Below are 16,061 nucleotides of genomic sequence, written 5' to 3'. Positions count from 1 at the left end.
TGAAAACTGGTCCATTGCACGCTTGTGTGTTTCACCCCTGATGGGAGAGCGGGGAGCCTGATGTTGGGAGGGTAGCGACTGGCGCAGCCCCAGTTGGATTGGGTTGTACTGGGTGGGACCACACCGTCCGTGAATCCTGTGGTATCAGACAAGTATTGGCACCATAGGGCACTGTTGATGGTGTCCTTAGAAACATACCTGGCAGCTTTAGTCAAATGCTCTCCTCTAGTACTCTGTTCTCCATGAAGATATGAGCTATTTCCTTGTGATCTGAGTATATTGCAGGCTAAGTTTCTTAGGAGGAATTTTTCTGGAAGAAGTCTAGAGGGTTTGTACTTGTTCCCCAAGAGAAAATCAGCTGAAGAGATGCTGAGAGATCTTCTAGTGGTGTTCAAGACTACTCAAGTTATGGGCTATAACCATACCGACTCATTGCCATTTGGAGTAACTAGACTAACTAACTAGTAACTAACTGCCAGGTATAGCGTAGTCAAGAGATGCTATAATCTCATTTCCTTCACTCACTAGACGGGATGATGCAAGTTCAGTTATTTGCAGCTTGCTGATGGTCTTTAGAGCAGGGCAAGCTGTTACCGCCAACCTTGGTGCAGGGATGAAAATAAGTTATCTTCTAGATTTGTATCTCAGAAGAAAAAAACAATCATCAGAAAGCAAAAGAAGATATTTTAATAATTGCTCTTATGTGGACATCTGCAAGGAGGTCCAGTAGAATTCTAATGCTTCAAACTTGGCGGTCTCAGCAGTTTCATTTAATGATGTTTCTTCAGAATGAAAAGTCTTCAGGCTTCTCGTTCTGAGCTTGCTTCATTGAGAAGTAAGGTCACTAAATGTTTGCAGACAGTTCAGTTTGAGAGTTGAAGTATATCTTTTGTTCCCTTCCTCTCGGCACCACTTGTGTCTGAGGACAACTGAGGTGATCTCCGTGCCCTTGCTTTACTATGACTTTGGAGCAGTGTGATATCTTTGTAAGAAAGCTCCTTTTGGGTAGTAGTATTGTAAGCTGCTCTTGCAAGCCTTATCAGTGAGTTTCTACTGAATAGAGTAGTCGTCAGTAGAGGAACTCTGTGGTTCCAGGAGGGAGAAGAAAGGGGAGAGAAGGTCAACGGATTACAGAGAGGTATTTCCTAGGAACGAGCAGAACCTTTTCAGTGTTTGCATCTGCTTCTTGTAGATACAGCTGGTGTAAACTAATAATGATTTCAATCTATAGGGTACAAGTTGCAAATAAGAAGCACAGGGCGAGATACCTGCCTGTAGCTCTGGAGAGACCTAACAGCATGACTTTGTGCTGTTGCCTTCTCAAATGACAACCTGAGATGGGATGAACAAGTGTGTTGCTGGAGTTGGTCAGGTGCTGCTAACGTTGGCAAGGTCTGTACTGGTCAACACGGGGAGAAGCCGGTTACAGTGAGCTTGCTGACACTGAGAAAGATCTTCCCAAATCTAAGCCAGTTCATTCCATGGATGTAATGGCTGCTGACTTAAAATACAATTATTTGCCTCCTGTGTCCAGAGAACCTATGTCTGCTCAGGTCTTTATGTTACTCCTGGAAGTGCAGGAAGCTTGGTGCAAGATAGGCCCTTGTTCACTCAGCTGCTTACTCGCACAAGAGCCCCCCGAGGTTTTGGCAGTGCCTTCCCTGTTGAATGCCCCCATCTGTGGAACTCGCTCTGATCTGACTTTGAACAAGCTTCAAGTGGGACGCCAGATGCATTTATTTGGATTAGGGTGTGGGTTTTTTGTGTTAATGACAAATGGAAAGAGGTTTGTGTTACTGATGCTTGCAGAAGTATTAACACCATTATGCTGCCTGTTGTGGGTGGTATATTGCTGCTATGGTGATATATTTTCTTAAATCGTTACTTTCAAATGCCCTATCTGTATGTCCCTTGTGTCATATCAGCAGGGTGGTAGGGAAGGAGTGTATATTTGGGTTCAAGCATGTTTGTGCTTTTTGTCTCTTCTCAGCCACCATCTTTTCCCCTTTATGAAGGGGGACAACACCACTGACCTTGTCCTATTTGGTTGTGTTTTCACTAGTGCTAGTTAAAAACTCCAGTGGCCTCAATTCTTGTGTCTTTAACAGAGCTTACTTTTAGGAGAAGCAAAGAAATAATTGAGTTCTGATTTTTGTTTCTGAGACAGGCTTTGATGGTAATCTGTTTTGGTGTATATATTTTGAATGTGTGCCCCCCCCCCCCCCCCCCCCCCCCCCAAAAAAAAAAAAAAAAAAGGGCTAATGCCCACTGCAGTGGTGGTGAGAAGCTGAATCCCTTTAACAAAGCAAAGTTGTGAGGTTCCGGATGGAAGTGTATTGCAATGCCCAGAGCACTGCTGCTGTCCCTGGGTTTCCCCTCAACCCCGTCCCCCCTCCCCCTCTGCTTTTATTAAAAAGAATTATTTACAAGGAATGGCAACAATTGCCCAGAGGTTTTACTTGTTTAATGTTCTCCTTCCTCCCTGGACGGAAACCGTAACTCTTCCCTAGCTTCCCTCTCTAGCTTCCTTTCGCTTTCTGGAGCTGTTTGCTTGCTGCTCCTTTCCAAACCCCTTGGTACTCCTGTCTCCGTGGTGACAAGGGGTGGGGTCTGTGCTCCGCCTGTGATGCTGACAGGCACAAATGTGAGCTGATACACCCCGACAGCCTGGGCCAAGCCGCCCTGCGCCTGCCTTCCAGCGCTGGGAGAGCATCTGGCCATCACCAAGGGTGCCTGCACCCGCACCCCCTGGCAATCCAACTTGCCTCCAACTCCCTGTGAAATGCATGTGGGCTTGTCCTACAGTAGGTTTTTTTAAGTAGGGCCTACCATGGTTATAGAAATCTTTGTTAAAAAACAAAACAAAACCCTAACAAACAAAAACCAAAACAAACAAAAAAACCCAAACCAAAAAACTATGTGGAGCAGCAGTTTGTGGACCTCTTGGCTGACACGTTTTCTGGAGACTGAGGGGGTTGTGTGTTTTCTGTGTTGTGGTCCCACTCTACAATTTTCTTTCCCCCATCCAGATTAGCAAGGCATCTACAAAAAGAGGCACAGTCTCAGCACAACAACTCGGAATTCACAGAGGATCAAAAGGTGAGTATTGCTGTTTGCTCAGTTATGGAGTTTAACTCATAGGTGTTGATGTGCGCTATGGTTCTTTGTATCTCACAGACCAGAGCCTTGGAGATTTTTCCTCCCTTGATATGCACAAACAGAAACAGAGCCCACCATGGCTAAAACAGTTGCTGTCATTGGATGTGGCTGATGCTGTGCTGTGTAATATTGAATATCATGCATGCTGGCCAGAGTTCTTCATAACCCGAAGAACTTTTTTTGGGTGACCTTTTGATAACTTGCTTATTCAACTTTAGCACAACTTCTGTTGTGAAGTCTGAATACAAAATGTCTTGAACTGCAGACATCGAGGGTGTGTGAGGAGGATGTTAGCTTAACATGTAACACCTGACTGGGAAGGGTCCTGGCAGAATACTCCCTACTAGTCTCTTAGAATGTTATTTGTTTATCATCTTTCAAAATATTGAAATGACTTTACCCCTTCCACCCTCTCCTCAGTTGAAAAGGCTGTTTCTTGTCTCAGCATCATATTAGTGCAATTCTGTGACAGGGTTTAGAAGGAAGATGCTAGCTGAGGTCTCATACACTCAAGCATTTTCAGCAAAATAAATTTTTTTGAAATACGAGGCCTTGCTAAATTTTTGTGTCTTGTTTAAGGGCATGTTTTTTCTTACGAATACTAAATTAGAGACCCCCTGTATTTCCAGATTTCCAAGTCATAAGATCAGTTGTTTGAGCAATGGAATTGCCTGAAGACTGACATTTGCTAGCCCAGAATCCCACCTATGGTAATGTGGTGCTAGAGTAATGGGATTTGTATTTGGAAATGTTGGTCCTGAAAACAGATCCTGACTACAGAAATCGGAGATGAATTTAAAGATGTTTAAAGAAACTCATTACAAAGCAGTACACCTTTACATAGTCTGATAGTGGTTTGTAACTCTTTCCTTGACACATACCAGTAAAAAAAGCAAAGAGCTGGTCCTTCCATGTTCTCTTTACCTTCTGCAAAGAACATAAGGCTTGTGATCATCTTAAACTGAGTCAATCTTGGAGAAGGATTGGGTCCCTTTCCTGACCTGAAGGCTTGGAAGCCCTGTTAATTTTGGACAGGTGTTTACTCTTTGATTGCTTCTGCACTGTATCCCTTGCTGGTAGCTTTCTCCATCATTCTCAGCTATAGTCATCTTTACTGCATGTTTCCCCTCTGTGGATACTTTTGAAAATATGGTTACTTTATGAAGGCGAAGCTGTTAATTTTACTTCTGTGAGTATGGGAACCAGAACCACGCAGGGCTTTGCTTCCAGATGTTCCCTGAATCTTGTGGAAAAGACCTTGGACCAGATTGTGGAAGTAAGTGAGGTCAGCCGCGGGGGAAGGCCTGGGGGGCTCAGGAAGCAGAGATAACTGACCTCGGATGTTAGATGTGCAGCTGCAATCATATCTTAAGGCAACTGCCTTCTGAAAAGAAAAAATTAGTGGCTGTTTTGAATCCTTGCAGAGTGGTACCTGTTTCTAAAGCTGATACAACTTACCAAAGAGGTTGACATGTATATCACTTGTGTTGGTGTGTGGGGTTTTTTTGTGTTTTGGTTTTTTTTTGCAGATCAGTAAGGGGCTGATGCACTGAAGCTTTGAGCCTGGTTATCAAAGAGTGATGCCTATTTCATTAGCCAGATACACAGCTGAATTCCCCAACATTTTGTTGAGAGAACATTGTCTTTCCCTCCTCAACCATGAGGAATGCTAATCTCAACAAAAATAAGTCTTGCTATTGCTTTGAAAGAAACACATAAAACTCTGTACAGAAAAATCTTTTAGTCTGATATTAAGCTCCTTGCTGTTCTGGTCTTCCCTATTTCTGCAGGAGCTCGGCCAGTATAATCAAATGATCATGAACAATTACTATCATCGCTAGTATCATTCACTTGGCGTGTAGGGGTAGAGTTTAGCATGCTTCTGGGATTTCAAGCAGTTTGAGTAACGAGAAGTGTATCTTCTCTCTCGCCACCCTTGAAAAAATCCACATACCAAAACAGCCACTTTTGCTCAACTAAGTTCCTGCCAATGCATCCACCAGCAGGCTATTTTTTCCTGGTTCTGGAAATTGTCGTTCCCTAATATCCTGTCTTTCCGAGGTTCTGTATGTCATATAAGAATCCCCTCTTTATTTTTTTGAATGTAGAACAGTGTGTAAACTTCAGGGTTAGCTTATCTGATATTACTGGCCAAGGCTGTGCACAGAATGTCATTGATTGGAGAGGGCAAGGCTGTGATGCTAATTATGATTTCTAGTTGCTTGATCTACCCTCCGTCCAGTCTTTGTGTAGATTTACAGTTAGCTGTTTTCCAAAGGACCATATATACTGCTGAGAATTACTAAGAAGCTGTCATTGTTTCTTACTCAACATATTGTGTGGGGAAGGTGGATTTCAGTAGTGATTTCTCTGTACCAAATGAAAACTACTAGCTTTACAGGGAAAGGACAAGGCTAGGTTCAAATCCTCAGCCCCATCTGTCTGTATAAACTTTTACCATGTTTGGGTTTATTTCATGCATCACAGGTGGTGTGACAGTGCAGATATGGCCACACCATAGTTAATGGTGTGACTTGCTAATGTAATCATACAATCTGTTAATATAACAACACTTGACAGATGCCACCAATTTTTTTTCTAGGCATACCGTGAGCCAGTTATCATTTATCTTACAATAAATGTATTGTTTATGGTAAGAATTCAGACTTTTAAATATTCATATCTTGCCTTTTTGCTCTTGATCTGAAGAGTATGTTTTGAAACACTGTGTGCTACTTCCCTTAATAGAGCAGACTTGTCTACAGAATTTGACATTCGTTGGAATTTCACCTTCTGGGGGTTGTCGTCTTATATCTACTGCTGGACATAATTCTGGAGTTTTAGTCCTTAGGGAACATTCTGTCTTGACTTGGATAATTGACAGTGCTGGAATCTTCATTAATGTGAATTTTGGTGAGGAATTTCTCTGCAGATAAATACTGTAAACAACAAATCATTGTGCTTAAATCTACTCACCCTACAACAGCTTTAAGGAGGCTGTGCAATAATTTCATCACCTAGAAGCTGTGTGTGTGGAATAGATACAGTTAGTGGTGGATTTACCTCAGTCTTAACATCTGCATCCTGCTGTTCTTTATTTTACCTTCATTCACTAAAAATGCTATCTTCATTCATGATCAACCACTGTGTTTTGCTACCTGAATCGTTCCAGTTAGGTTTGGCCATGGTTGTCAGCTTGTCTCCAGCTATAGTTACTCTCACCCTGTTCTCTATGCAGTAAATTTGACCTTTAAAGCCCTCTTCTAACTGCAGTTGTTGCTTCTCGTGTAACTGTTTTTGTGTTAGGCTGAGTTTTCTGCAGTATTAGAAAATCATGCTTTTTTTTTTTTATGCAATGGTAACTTGCTGAAATAAGAGCACTGTTAAACAGTCCTAGCATGATTCATTAAACTACTGGTCTCCTAACAGCCTAGACCTCTCTTTAAAGCCAAACTCTGCTCTGGCTCTGTATTTATGCAAACATCTTTGACTGCATTACAGTTAGCACAGTCATTACTCACACAACTGCACTGAAGAAACCTTGACTACGAGATCAACTGACTTTTTCCCTTTCTAATCATGAGTTTACGTAAAACTGAATCTTAACTATTTTAAACTAGCAAAGTTAATTATGACTTCAGTCTTTCTAATGAGATGCAGAATGTTTTCCCTGCTGCAAAAAGGAGCCTTTGCATGGGATAGTTACAACTGAAAATGATAGCAGTGTTTAGCTGCATTTTTAACTTTTGGGTTGGGTGTGGTCCCTTAAAAAAATAGTTATGAATAATGCCTGCTGGGAGCTTGCCATGTTTCAATAGATTCCATATAAAACCTATTCTTTACTATTTTAAGACTCCCAAACTCTCTTCAATTAATCTGTTTCTAGAGCCATTATTGCCCTTCAGCCCCCAGGACCCTGAGGACGCACATTTTGCGTTCCTGTTTGCCCTGTTAGGAGGTACTGAGCTCAGGCGGTTTTAAGAATACACAGTTAGGAATCTTCAGGGTAGGGAACAGGGGTGTTGCTGAGCTTATTGGTGAATTGACAAAGGAGATAGGGGTTGAGCAGTGCTCTTTGAGACCTTATTTATGGTGTGGGCTTAATGCTCTGCATGTGAGACAGGGAGGGGAAGAGCTATGTGAAAATCTGTTTACATGTTCTGATTCCGTGGTGGGGCACACAGACTGCGTGCTGGCACCGTGCAAACTTGTAGCCCTCTGTCTGTGGTGCGTTTGGAGGGGTTTTGATCTAACATGGACTGGGCAGGCTCTTTGCTCAGCAGTCAACACCCAAACCATCAGAACAGCTGGGTTTTTGCAAATGTTAGAGCTGTAGTCAAACCTCAGAGACTTCCCTCCCTTCCCTGGGGAACCTCTGGATTCCTTTCTTTTACCCGTTACTTCACACCTTCCTCTTTAAAATTCTACCTTTGCAAATGTTTTCAAATATAAAAAGGAATTCCTTTTATTACACTGCAGCTGGTTAGGTGGATATAGTGCATTCTCACCCTAGGGACTGAGAAGCTGCTCCTGTAGTACTATCTGGTGTCTTCCCATTGAGTCTGAAGGTACATGTAAATTCACAAGACCTGTGTGTGAAGTGTGGGTCTGAAAGCGTCAAAATAAATCCAGGACTGCATGTATTCTTTTCTTTTTCAAAAAAAATCTGTGTTTTTCCAAGCTATTCTGGAGGTCCAGCTATGGCTCTCTCTTACGTAGCAGAACTTATGTTAGGGAGGTAGAAGTTTGATTGAACCTAGACTACAAAACGAACCCCCACAGAAATGGAGCTGTAATATTTTTACTCTGCCATGTTGTATGCAAACATACAGTCACATTGCTCTATATTAAAATTTCCAAACAGCACACTGCTGCACATGCTGCATCCTAGGCAGAGCAGAAAACAATATGTGTGTCCTCTGCTGATACGCATCACTCGCTACTTTCCTGGAAGGTACTCAGAAGAACTAAATTTTTTGTAAAAGACCTCCATACAATGCACAGTAATATAAATTACGAGGATGTAAAGTCTGGGCTAATGCCATCTTGTAACAGAGTGTTTAAGATGAGAGGAGGTACCAGTTGGGGAGAAAGGACTTTTAAAATCTTTGATGAGCCTATAGTGGCAGATGAAAATCAAGTATCTGAGGCTTTCATGCACCCCAGCTGATGGCTCTGCCCTTGAGGTATTGATGTCTGATCTGCTTGTGATTCAGCTGCTGAACTCTTTCAGCTTTCGTGTGGCTTAAGGTGAACTGAAACTGGAGACACTTAGCTTTTAGCCCAGCCGATTGAAACTAGCAGTGGCCCAGGAGCTGACTGAGAAGGAGTTGTGACATCCCTTTGCAGGAGAGTCAGAGCAGATGACTAGGGAAGGTAACTGTGAAACCATGCCTAGTTTTTATCTGTTGCTACAAACCTCTCGGAGCCCTAAAACGTAACCCTGCTTTAAAGGAAAGTTTTGGCTTTTGACCGATACCACATAACTTGCCAGATGCCCGTACTCTTGAAGCGCTTTGATGCTAGAGTTGTGCTTTAGGAAATCTTTTCCTCTCCTTGTATCCATCTTGGGGGGGAGCTGTTTGTATACTGCCTGATTTAAAAGGAGAGAATGAGTTACAGGTGTGTATTTCAACTTTAATCTTCCTTCTGGGGGAAGAAAAACTTACTTTGAAAATAAAATGCTTTTTTTTGTAGCTTCATTGTTGCTTTTTTTCGCCCCATAAATGTTCTACAGAATGTTTTGAATTATATTTGGCCCTTATCTCTGCAGATAGTCTTAGTTTTTCTTCACTAAAACCTTTTAGTTAATGAACAAACTTGTCGTGGTCAGGCAAGGTAAAAGTTGAGGTCAGTTATGGAAGTCAACTCCTCCTTTCAGCTGGTAGTAATAGGGACAAATGTGACTTACTGGAGCTTCTTATTTGTGAGACACAAAAGCTTAAGTAGCACTGTCTTCAAAGTAAGATTGCTAGCAATGGGTTATTTTGAATCCCTTCCCTCTCTTCTGCATTTTTAAATGAAAATGAGAAATTACTTCACAGTTCTGCTCAGGGATATTTTAGATAGCTGACAAGTTTAAATCAAAGAGTATGTTTCATGCTTCACTTGGAGTTTAAATGTCTTAAAATTACAAAAATAGAAAGTTAGAAAAATAATCCGCCTTTATACTTCCTCTCCCACCAAAACCCACAAAAGCAAACTGTGTTTTTTCAGTGCTGAGATACTGGGCTTCTGTAACTTCTGAGGAGGGTTGACTTGGTCTGCTGAGATTGTAAGCTCGATAGGGGAACTGTAAGCATGAGTCTTAAAGGGCAAATTAGAACAAACCACTCAAGTTCTCAAGAAGGTAATACACTGGTTGGATTGGATTTTTTTTTTCTCTCTCCCCTATCACTTCAGAGCAGTTGAATTTATAAACAATTTATGATGTGGTAGGCATTATTACAGTTTCTGCTGAGTGAATGACCCCCATCTGTGGTGATGAGCTGTGGGAAGTTAAGTGGCAGATGTCTGTTTCATCTATTGTGCTTTCAGAAAATTTTGTGTATAAAAAAAGGTTTTGATGTTGAATGATCTGATACTGATTAATAAATCTGAAATCTTTGCAAGGAAAAGCAATTGTTTGTATTTATATTTTTTCTTTTTAAAATTTGAATATGAAAGAATACAGTTTCAGTAACTTTTTACTAAATAAGTAACTTTTTTTCTTTCAGAAAACCATAGCTAAAATTGCAACATGCTTGGAACTGAGAAGTGCAGCTTTACAGGTATAGCTCTTTTTCCTATGTGACTTCATAGTTTAGTGATAGGTAACTGTAGAACTTTTTAAAGATAGTTTAGTGTCTTCAGACATAGCCAAAATTTCTGAAAAAAGAGTGAACAAACCCTTGAACACTTGGACTTTCCAGGTTGTCAACATGATGCCCCAGGTGACTGCCTTAAAAACCTTTAAGTACTTATATGAGCATGTGTTAAGGTTTTACAGGAATTTAACCATAGGTTTTGTGTCTTTGGTTCTTTGCCTCATTTTCCTCCTTCAGAACTGATTAGTTTGTCTTCCAAACCTGTGTACAAGGGTAAAAAGATCACCAGAGTGACCATTGCACTTTTTCAGCCACTTCACAAATAATAGAGCATGAGGAAAAACATGTGTGTAGAAGAATATTTATTTTGTAGCAGTCATGAAAACTGGTAGTACTGTAGGTAAATGTGTGAAAATAATGATTGAGAAGCTACTCTTCGGGCTTCTTTCTGGCCTGAGGTAGATGGCATGGAAGTTAATTTCTTTTTCTCTCAGCACAATCTTATCCCCAAAACAAAAGGGAAGTGAGAGAAATTTCCAGAAGAATGTGGATGGGTGAGGGATGAAACAACTAAAATAAAGTTTAGAATCATAGAATGGTTTGGGTTGGAAGGGACCTCAAAGATCATCTAGTTCCAACCCCTTTGCTGCGGGCAGGGACACCCTCCACTAGCCCAGGTTGCCCAAAGCCCCATCCAACCTGATCTTAAACACTTCCAGGGATGGGGCATCCACAACCTCTCTGGGCAACCTGTTCCAGTGCCTCACCACTCTCACAGTAAAGAATTTCTTCCTAATATCTAATCTAAATCGACCCTCCTTCAGCTTGAACCCATTACCCCTTGTCCTGTCACTACATTAGTTCGGGTTACTAGATCATCTCTTTACCAGGTGACAGGCAAATTTTACATCAAGTTACTAACAGGAGTGCTCCTGAGTACTTGGTGTGGCTGTACAAGGTGCAGCAGCTCTGTTGTGCTACCTTCAATTGTCTGAGAGGCTGGGATACACTGACAGTTCAGGCAGCGTACTGGAGCTGGGCTAATGAGTCTCAAGGCTGGGGAGTCTCAAGGCTGTGTGCGGTGTTTGAAGAATTATTTGGTTAGCTCTACCTGTCTTTCTATTTTGATCTAAACTAGGGTGTTTGAACAGCGTTGCATTTGTTCTGAGTGACTTTGTGATGAGGGCAGGCATGTTCCATTGTGGGACAGCTTTGAGGGTCAGGTCATGTCTCAGCAACAGCAGAAGATACAGGAATGTCATAACCTGCCAAACTGAAGAGGTGTCTTGCAAGAACAGCTTTCCCTGCTGTTGGTTCCTCAGCAGTAACTCAAGGATTTTTATAACCTCATGTCAGGGTACTAGAACTTCTCATCCACATCACTTTGGGGAGTGTTTTACCTGCTGCAGTTTTTTTATGATTTCTTAGCAGAGATTAAAGCTGTTAGTGAGTGTGGGTCATTTTTTCCTGTTCTTCTAACAGTATGGGTATAGCTGCTTTACTGTCCTTCTGCAGTCTTGCAGAAGGTCCCTGCTGACACTTGGGCAAAATCAAGAAAAATGTCAGACCTTAAAGAAAAGTTGAAAACAATGGGTAATCTTTCTTGAGATTCCAAGAGTACAATGACACAATAGGTAAGACCTGATCCTCTGCCTAAAAGAGGAGGTCCAGTGTCAATCCTCTTACTTGCACCACTTTTTTTATGACAGCTCATCATCTCAGAATAGGCTAGTTCAGCTTGTCAAACTGTCGGTGAACTACCTCAGAATAAAAAATGAAAAGCTTTTCTGTTGAGTTAGTCAAATAGGCTTAGTGAGAAGCAGACATATGCTACAGCCAGATGAGGAAACTGCATCTTCAGAGTTGGAGAAAGGAGAGATGGGAATCCTTCTTCCATTTGCAGTGAGCCCTTAGCTGAGTGTTTTGTCAAGCTCACCCTCAATACTGTAATTTCTGCCAGTGTTACATTGTTGGACGTGTGTCCTGAACTGTGAATGCTGCTGTTGGAGCATCACTTTGCAGTGCAGTCTTACAGCTGATTTTGCTTCAGAACAACTTGATTGGGGAAGAATTAAAACAAGTCCCTCTGTCGTAACATTCCTGTGTATAGTAAGTACGGAAGACCGACTAGTTCCTTTAAAATTTATCTTGCATTATAGCTTGGAACATGGGGTAAGTTTGTTCTCAATAAATGAGAAGTTATGTGCTTTCTGCCTCATCTGTGAACCTAGCCTCTGTTGGGGAGATTGTTTGGGTTTTTTTAGGACGTAGCTTTGAAGTAACTTGGTACACATGAATGAAGGAAGCATCTTGCATGCTTGTACTAGGACACGGTAGCTCTGTGTGAGGTGAAGGTGCATGCTAAGGTCTAACTCTGTCTTTGTAATGTCCTAGTCCACCCAATCACAGGATGAATTTAAGCTTGAGGATCTGAAGAAGTTGGAACCGAGTAAGTAGTATCTTTATATCTTAAGCGAGTGACATTTATCATTACAGTGGAAAATGACAGCAGTATGAATACTGACTCACCACAGTGTGGTTTGACAGTAATGCTGATTTTAGGTGGCTCTTCCAAATATATATTATCACATAGACAAAACTTGATGTGTATTAAGGAATGTAATGTGAATAACTTTAAAGTATAGTCATCTTAAAGTTTCAGATAATGTATTTGTCTTTATTCTCAAATAAATTCTCAAAAATTCTTTGGGTGCTGCTAATTTTTGCGCAAAATAGTAATTTAAGCTATCAGTAGTACAGTATATAATCAGCTGGAAAACTTACCTGCACATTTCTCATTTGAATTGAATTTCAATGCTTTGTGGTCTTCTTCCTTGCAGCATGAAATTTATTTTTCTTCTGAAAATATTTAACTTGTGCTCATGGTAGCCAAGGACCTGTAACCTGCCACCATAATGTTACCAGACTAACGAAGTGAGGATGTGAGTCAGTCTTTGAAGGGTTTTGTGTGATGTTGTTTTTTCCCCAACTAATCCTGGGACAGTTCTTGGTATGTCATTCCAGAAATAACTGTTTCATGTAGGAAGTATCTATTTATCTGCTACATTTTCCCTCCTGTAACACTGGCTGCTTTCTTCTCAAAGCATCCTTATGATCAGAGCTTCCACATCTAAGCAATATTATCCTGAATGCTGAAGTTTCTGCTATTCTTGGGGAACAGGAGACGTGGAAGAGCTTCTTTCATGCTGGCAAAAGTTGGTTTTGTTTTGCTCATGTCACAATTGTATCACTAAAGGGAATATTGGGAATAAACATCATGGGCAGACAAGTGTTTCCACTTCATGAATAAACTGAGCTTCTCTGCACTCCCATTCTTTAAGTAACCAGCACAGGATCCTACAGGGAAGCTTGTCAAGAAGCAGAGTGTTGACTTGAGGTTCCTAATGTCTCTACCAAAACATAGAGTCCAAATGCTTTTAAACTGTTCCCTGAAAATGGAAGGTCAAGGTACTTTATAAGACTACTAACTCTGTGAAGACCATAACTCAGGAAAGTGTTTAACTATGTGTTGGAAGTATTAGGTCTTTCTCAATCTGCATATTGCATGGCTGGCCTCTGCATCCTCTGATTTGGGATTATTTTGTATAGATACTCCTGCTTTCTGTTTACAAAGTATTTAAAATGTTATAATCATTTAATGACTGTGGATTTTAGACTCCATTGTGCAAAAGCCCTGTAAATGAATGAATGGTGGAAGAGGCAGAAGAATCATGTTTTAACTGATCAAACTGTTCTACAAATCAAAGGAAGTGACTATTGAAGAGTTTAGTCACAATTTACGTTCTGCCAACAGCTGTAAAGCTTCCTTTGAAATGCCTCCTTAAAAGCCAAAATTTCAATTATGGTGTAACATCCTGTTGCTTATCTTGTCCTCCCATCAGAGAACTGATTTTTACCTGTCAAAAAAACTGTTCAACAGTGGGAAGCGCATTCAGCCCACACTTCATACAACAAGCAACTATATTAAAACTGAGGAGCAGTGTGTGGCCATCAGTTTTCAAAGACGCTGAGTTATTTTCCTTGGAGAAGAACGGGTGCTTCTATGACAACAATTGAACATTGGCGTTCTTAATGCTGCTGTCTGACTTGGATTGTTCTGGCACTTTTTCTGTGAATTGTGCCTTTGTTTTGTGGTTTTTAAGTATATATTGAATAGAATAAATCTTAATCGGGCCAACACCAGCCACTTCATAAAATACACCGTGAAGTGTTTTAATTTGCATGTTGTCAGTTTTCTCTTGCATTCCACCAGAAAAAGCTTAAAAAAAAAAAGAAAATCTGAGCTGGCAATGCAAATAAGCAATTCCTTTGTTAGGTCAAGACATTCTGTTGGGGTGGAATGAAAACAGCTATTCACACAATTTGGCTTGTTTTAATTACTTTTGTGCCTGAAGCTGTCAAAAGGGCTGAGAAATTTGGTTTGGGTGTTGTTATAACAACCAAGGCCCTTAGATTTAACCTTTTTTTTTTTTTTTCCTCCCTTGTATTGTCAAGTTCTAACTTTTCCTACTTAAGCTTGCATTTCACGCTGCTTGGAAAGTGAAGCACTTGGCTAGTTTTGTTTGTTTATAGGATTTGTCACTGAATCTTTTGTGCTAGTATAATGCTACAGGAGGGTCCATACATGCAAATAATTCTTCTGAGACTACACTGTGTGAAATCATTGCTAGCACATTGGGTCTCACCAATCCTTTTCTTGTGAAAGCTTATTCATGTTACAGATGGATAGGCTGGGACATCCCATGTGCCTGTGTTCATGTGTGATAATTCTAGCCACTAAGCAACTGGTTTCATACTCAGTGTATATGTATTTTAAGAGAAACAGATACTGGGTTGTACTGGGGAGCCTGCTTTCTGAATTATTTTGTGTTGTCTATTTAAAAAAAAATAAAGCAGTACAGGTATCGTAGGCTGTCACTAAAAATCTAAATGGACAGTGGTCTTTACCAAGTTTGTGTGTAGTGGTCTTACAGCTCATGTTGATAACTTCTTTTGAAATCTTTCAAGAGAGCCAGCTGCTGATAAAATCAATGTGATATTGTCCAACATCACGAAAGAAAAGGCAACTTCTGCATGAGAGCCTGCAGAACAGTACTTCAAATAAAAAGATTTCAGTTGGAAAAGCAACATAAATGGAGGCCACAATGCTGGGATCTGCCCATTAGTTACACATGTGAAGAACTTTGCAGCAGCAGCATTAGAGGGAAAGTGCTCTTTCTCCCAGAGGTGATGTGTGTTTTTAAAACAAAACAAAAACCAAAAAAGCCCAAACCAACCTCTTAAAGCTTGGGTGTCTTATGCAGTATTGCAAGGGATATTCCTGTTCGTTGTAACCTAATGCTTTTTCTTAGTGACTTTAAGTATTTCACCAGGCTGAATGCTCCTGATGATGTTTAAAGGAGCACTTCAGTACATCACTGTATTGCAACTCTGCAAAATTATTTGCTATTGGTGGTGAGACAGAGCTGAAGGCCTTTTAAAAACTTGATTCACAGCTTTCTGTGGGAAAAGGCAAGAGATTCTGGATGGTGTTTCCAGAAGTGTTTGAGCTAAATGTTCAGCATCACCTTTGTTACCAACACCCGCAGGATGTCTGAAAGCAGTGTACTCCCGTGGGCAGGTCTGATATCGACGCCCGTGTGCGTGGCTGCAGCTCAGTGGCAGGAGGGTGTCTGCTCAGCTCTGCCTCCGGGCAGGATCAAGATTTTGGGCGCTGTAAAACTGTTTGCCTTTTTCCTGTGCTCGTATTGGTGGAGTATTTCGTGCCCTCTAGTGATAGCTAGATGAATTACTAGGAGGTTGGGTTTTTTCCAGGGGATGTTCATTCACATAGTGAGAGAAACTGGTTACTGGGAAGAAAGGAATTTAGTGCTTACCAACCTTTGGAAGATGGGAAGAGAACTGCTGTAATTTCTATTGCTTCCAAAAAAAACGTGCCTGTGATTTGCAAGAGATCTTGCTTTACTGAAATTTCTCTGCCTGGTACAGTTTCACTTTCTGTCTCTGGTACGATGTAGCTCTCCAAGAGCTGGGGAATTCTGAGTGTGATAAAAATCCCCTTTTCCTGAACTTTGG

At 41.0% G+C, this 16,061-nt stretch overlaps 1 protein-coding gene across 3 annotated transcripts in view; it reads left to right on the top strand.

The window, feature by feature from the left end:
* AIDA (axin interactor, dorsalization associated) overlaps window positions 1–16,061 on the top strand; it is a 30,419-nt gene that overhangs the window by 819 nt on the left and 13,539 nt on the right. For 2 of the 3 annotated variants that reach the window (XM_075749328.1, XM_075749327.1), the window contains exons 2-4: window positions 3,030–3,099; window positions 9,876–9,929; window positions 12,360–12,414. In XM_075749328.1, the coding sequence (XP_075605443.1) occupies window positions 3,030–3,099; window positions 9,876–9,929; window positions 12,360–12,414 (179 nt within the window). Of the gene's footprint in view, window positions 1–3,029; window positions 3,100–3,788; window positions 3,870–9,875; window positions 9,930–12,359; window positions 12,415–16,061 lie in introns of those variants that run through there. The other variant, XM_075749329.1, reaches the window with a different exon arrangement.

Source organism: Balearica regulorum, chromosome 3 (assembly GCF_011004875.1).
Source record: "Balearica regulorum gibbericeps isolate bBalReg1 chromosome 3, bBalReg1.pri, whole genome shotgun sequence".
In the NCBI taxonomy this organism is placed as follows: Eukaryota; Metazoa; Chordata; class Aves; order Gruiformes; family Gruidae; genus Balearica; species Balearica regulorum.
The sequence above is the reverse complement of the archived record's forward strand: the minus strand, read 5'-3'. Positions and strand labels throughout refer to the sequence as shown.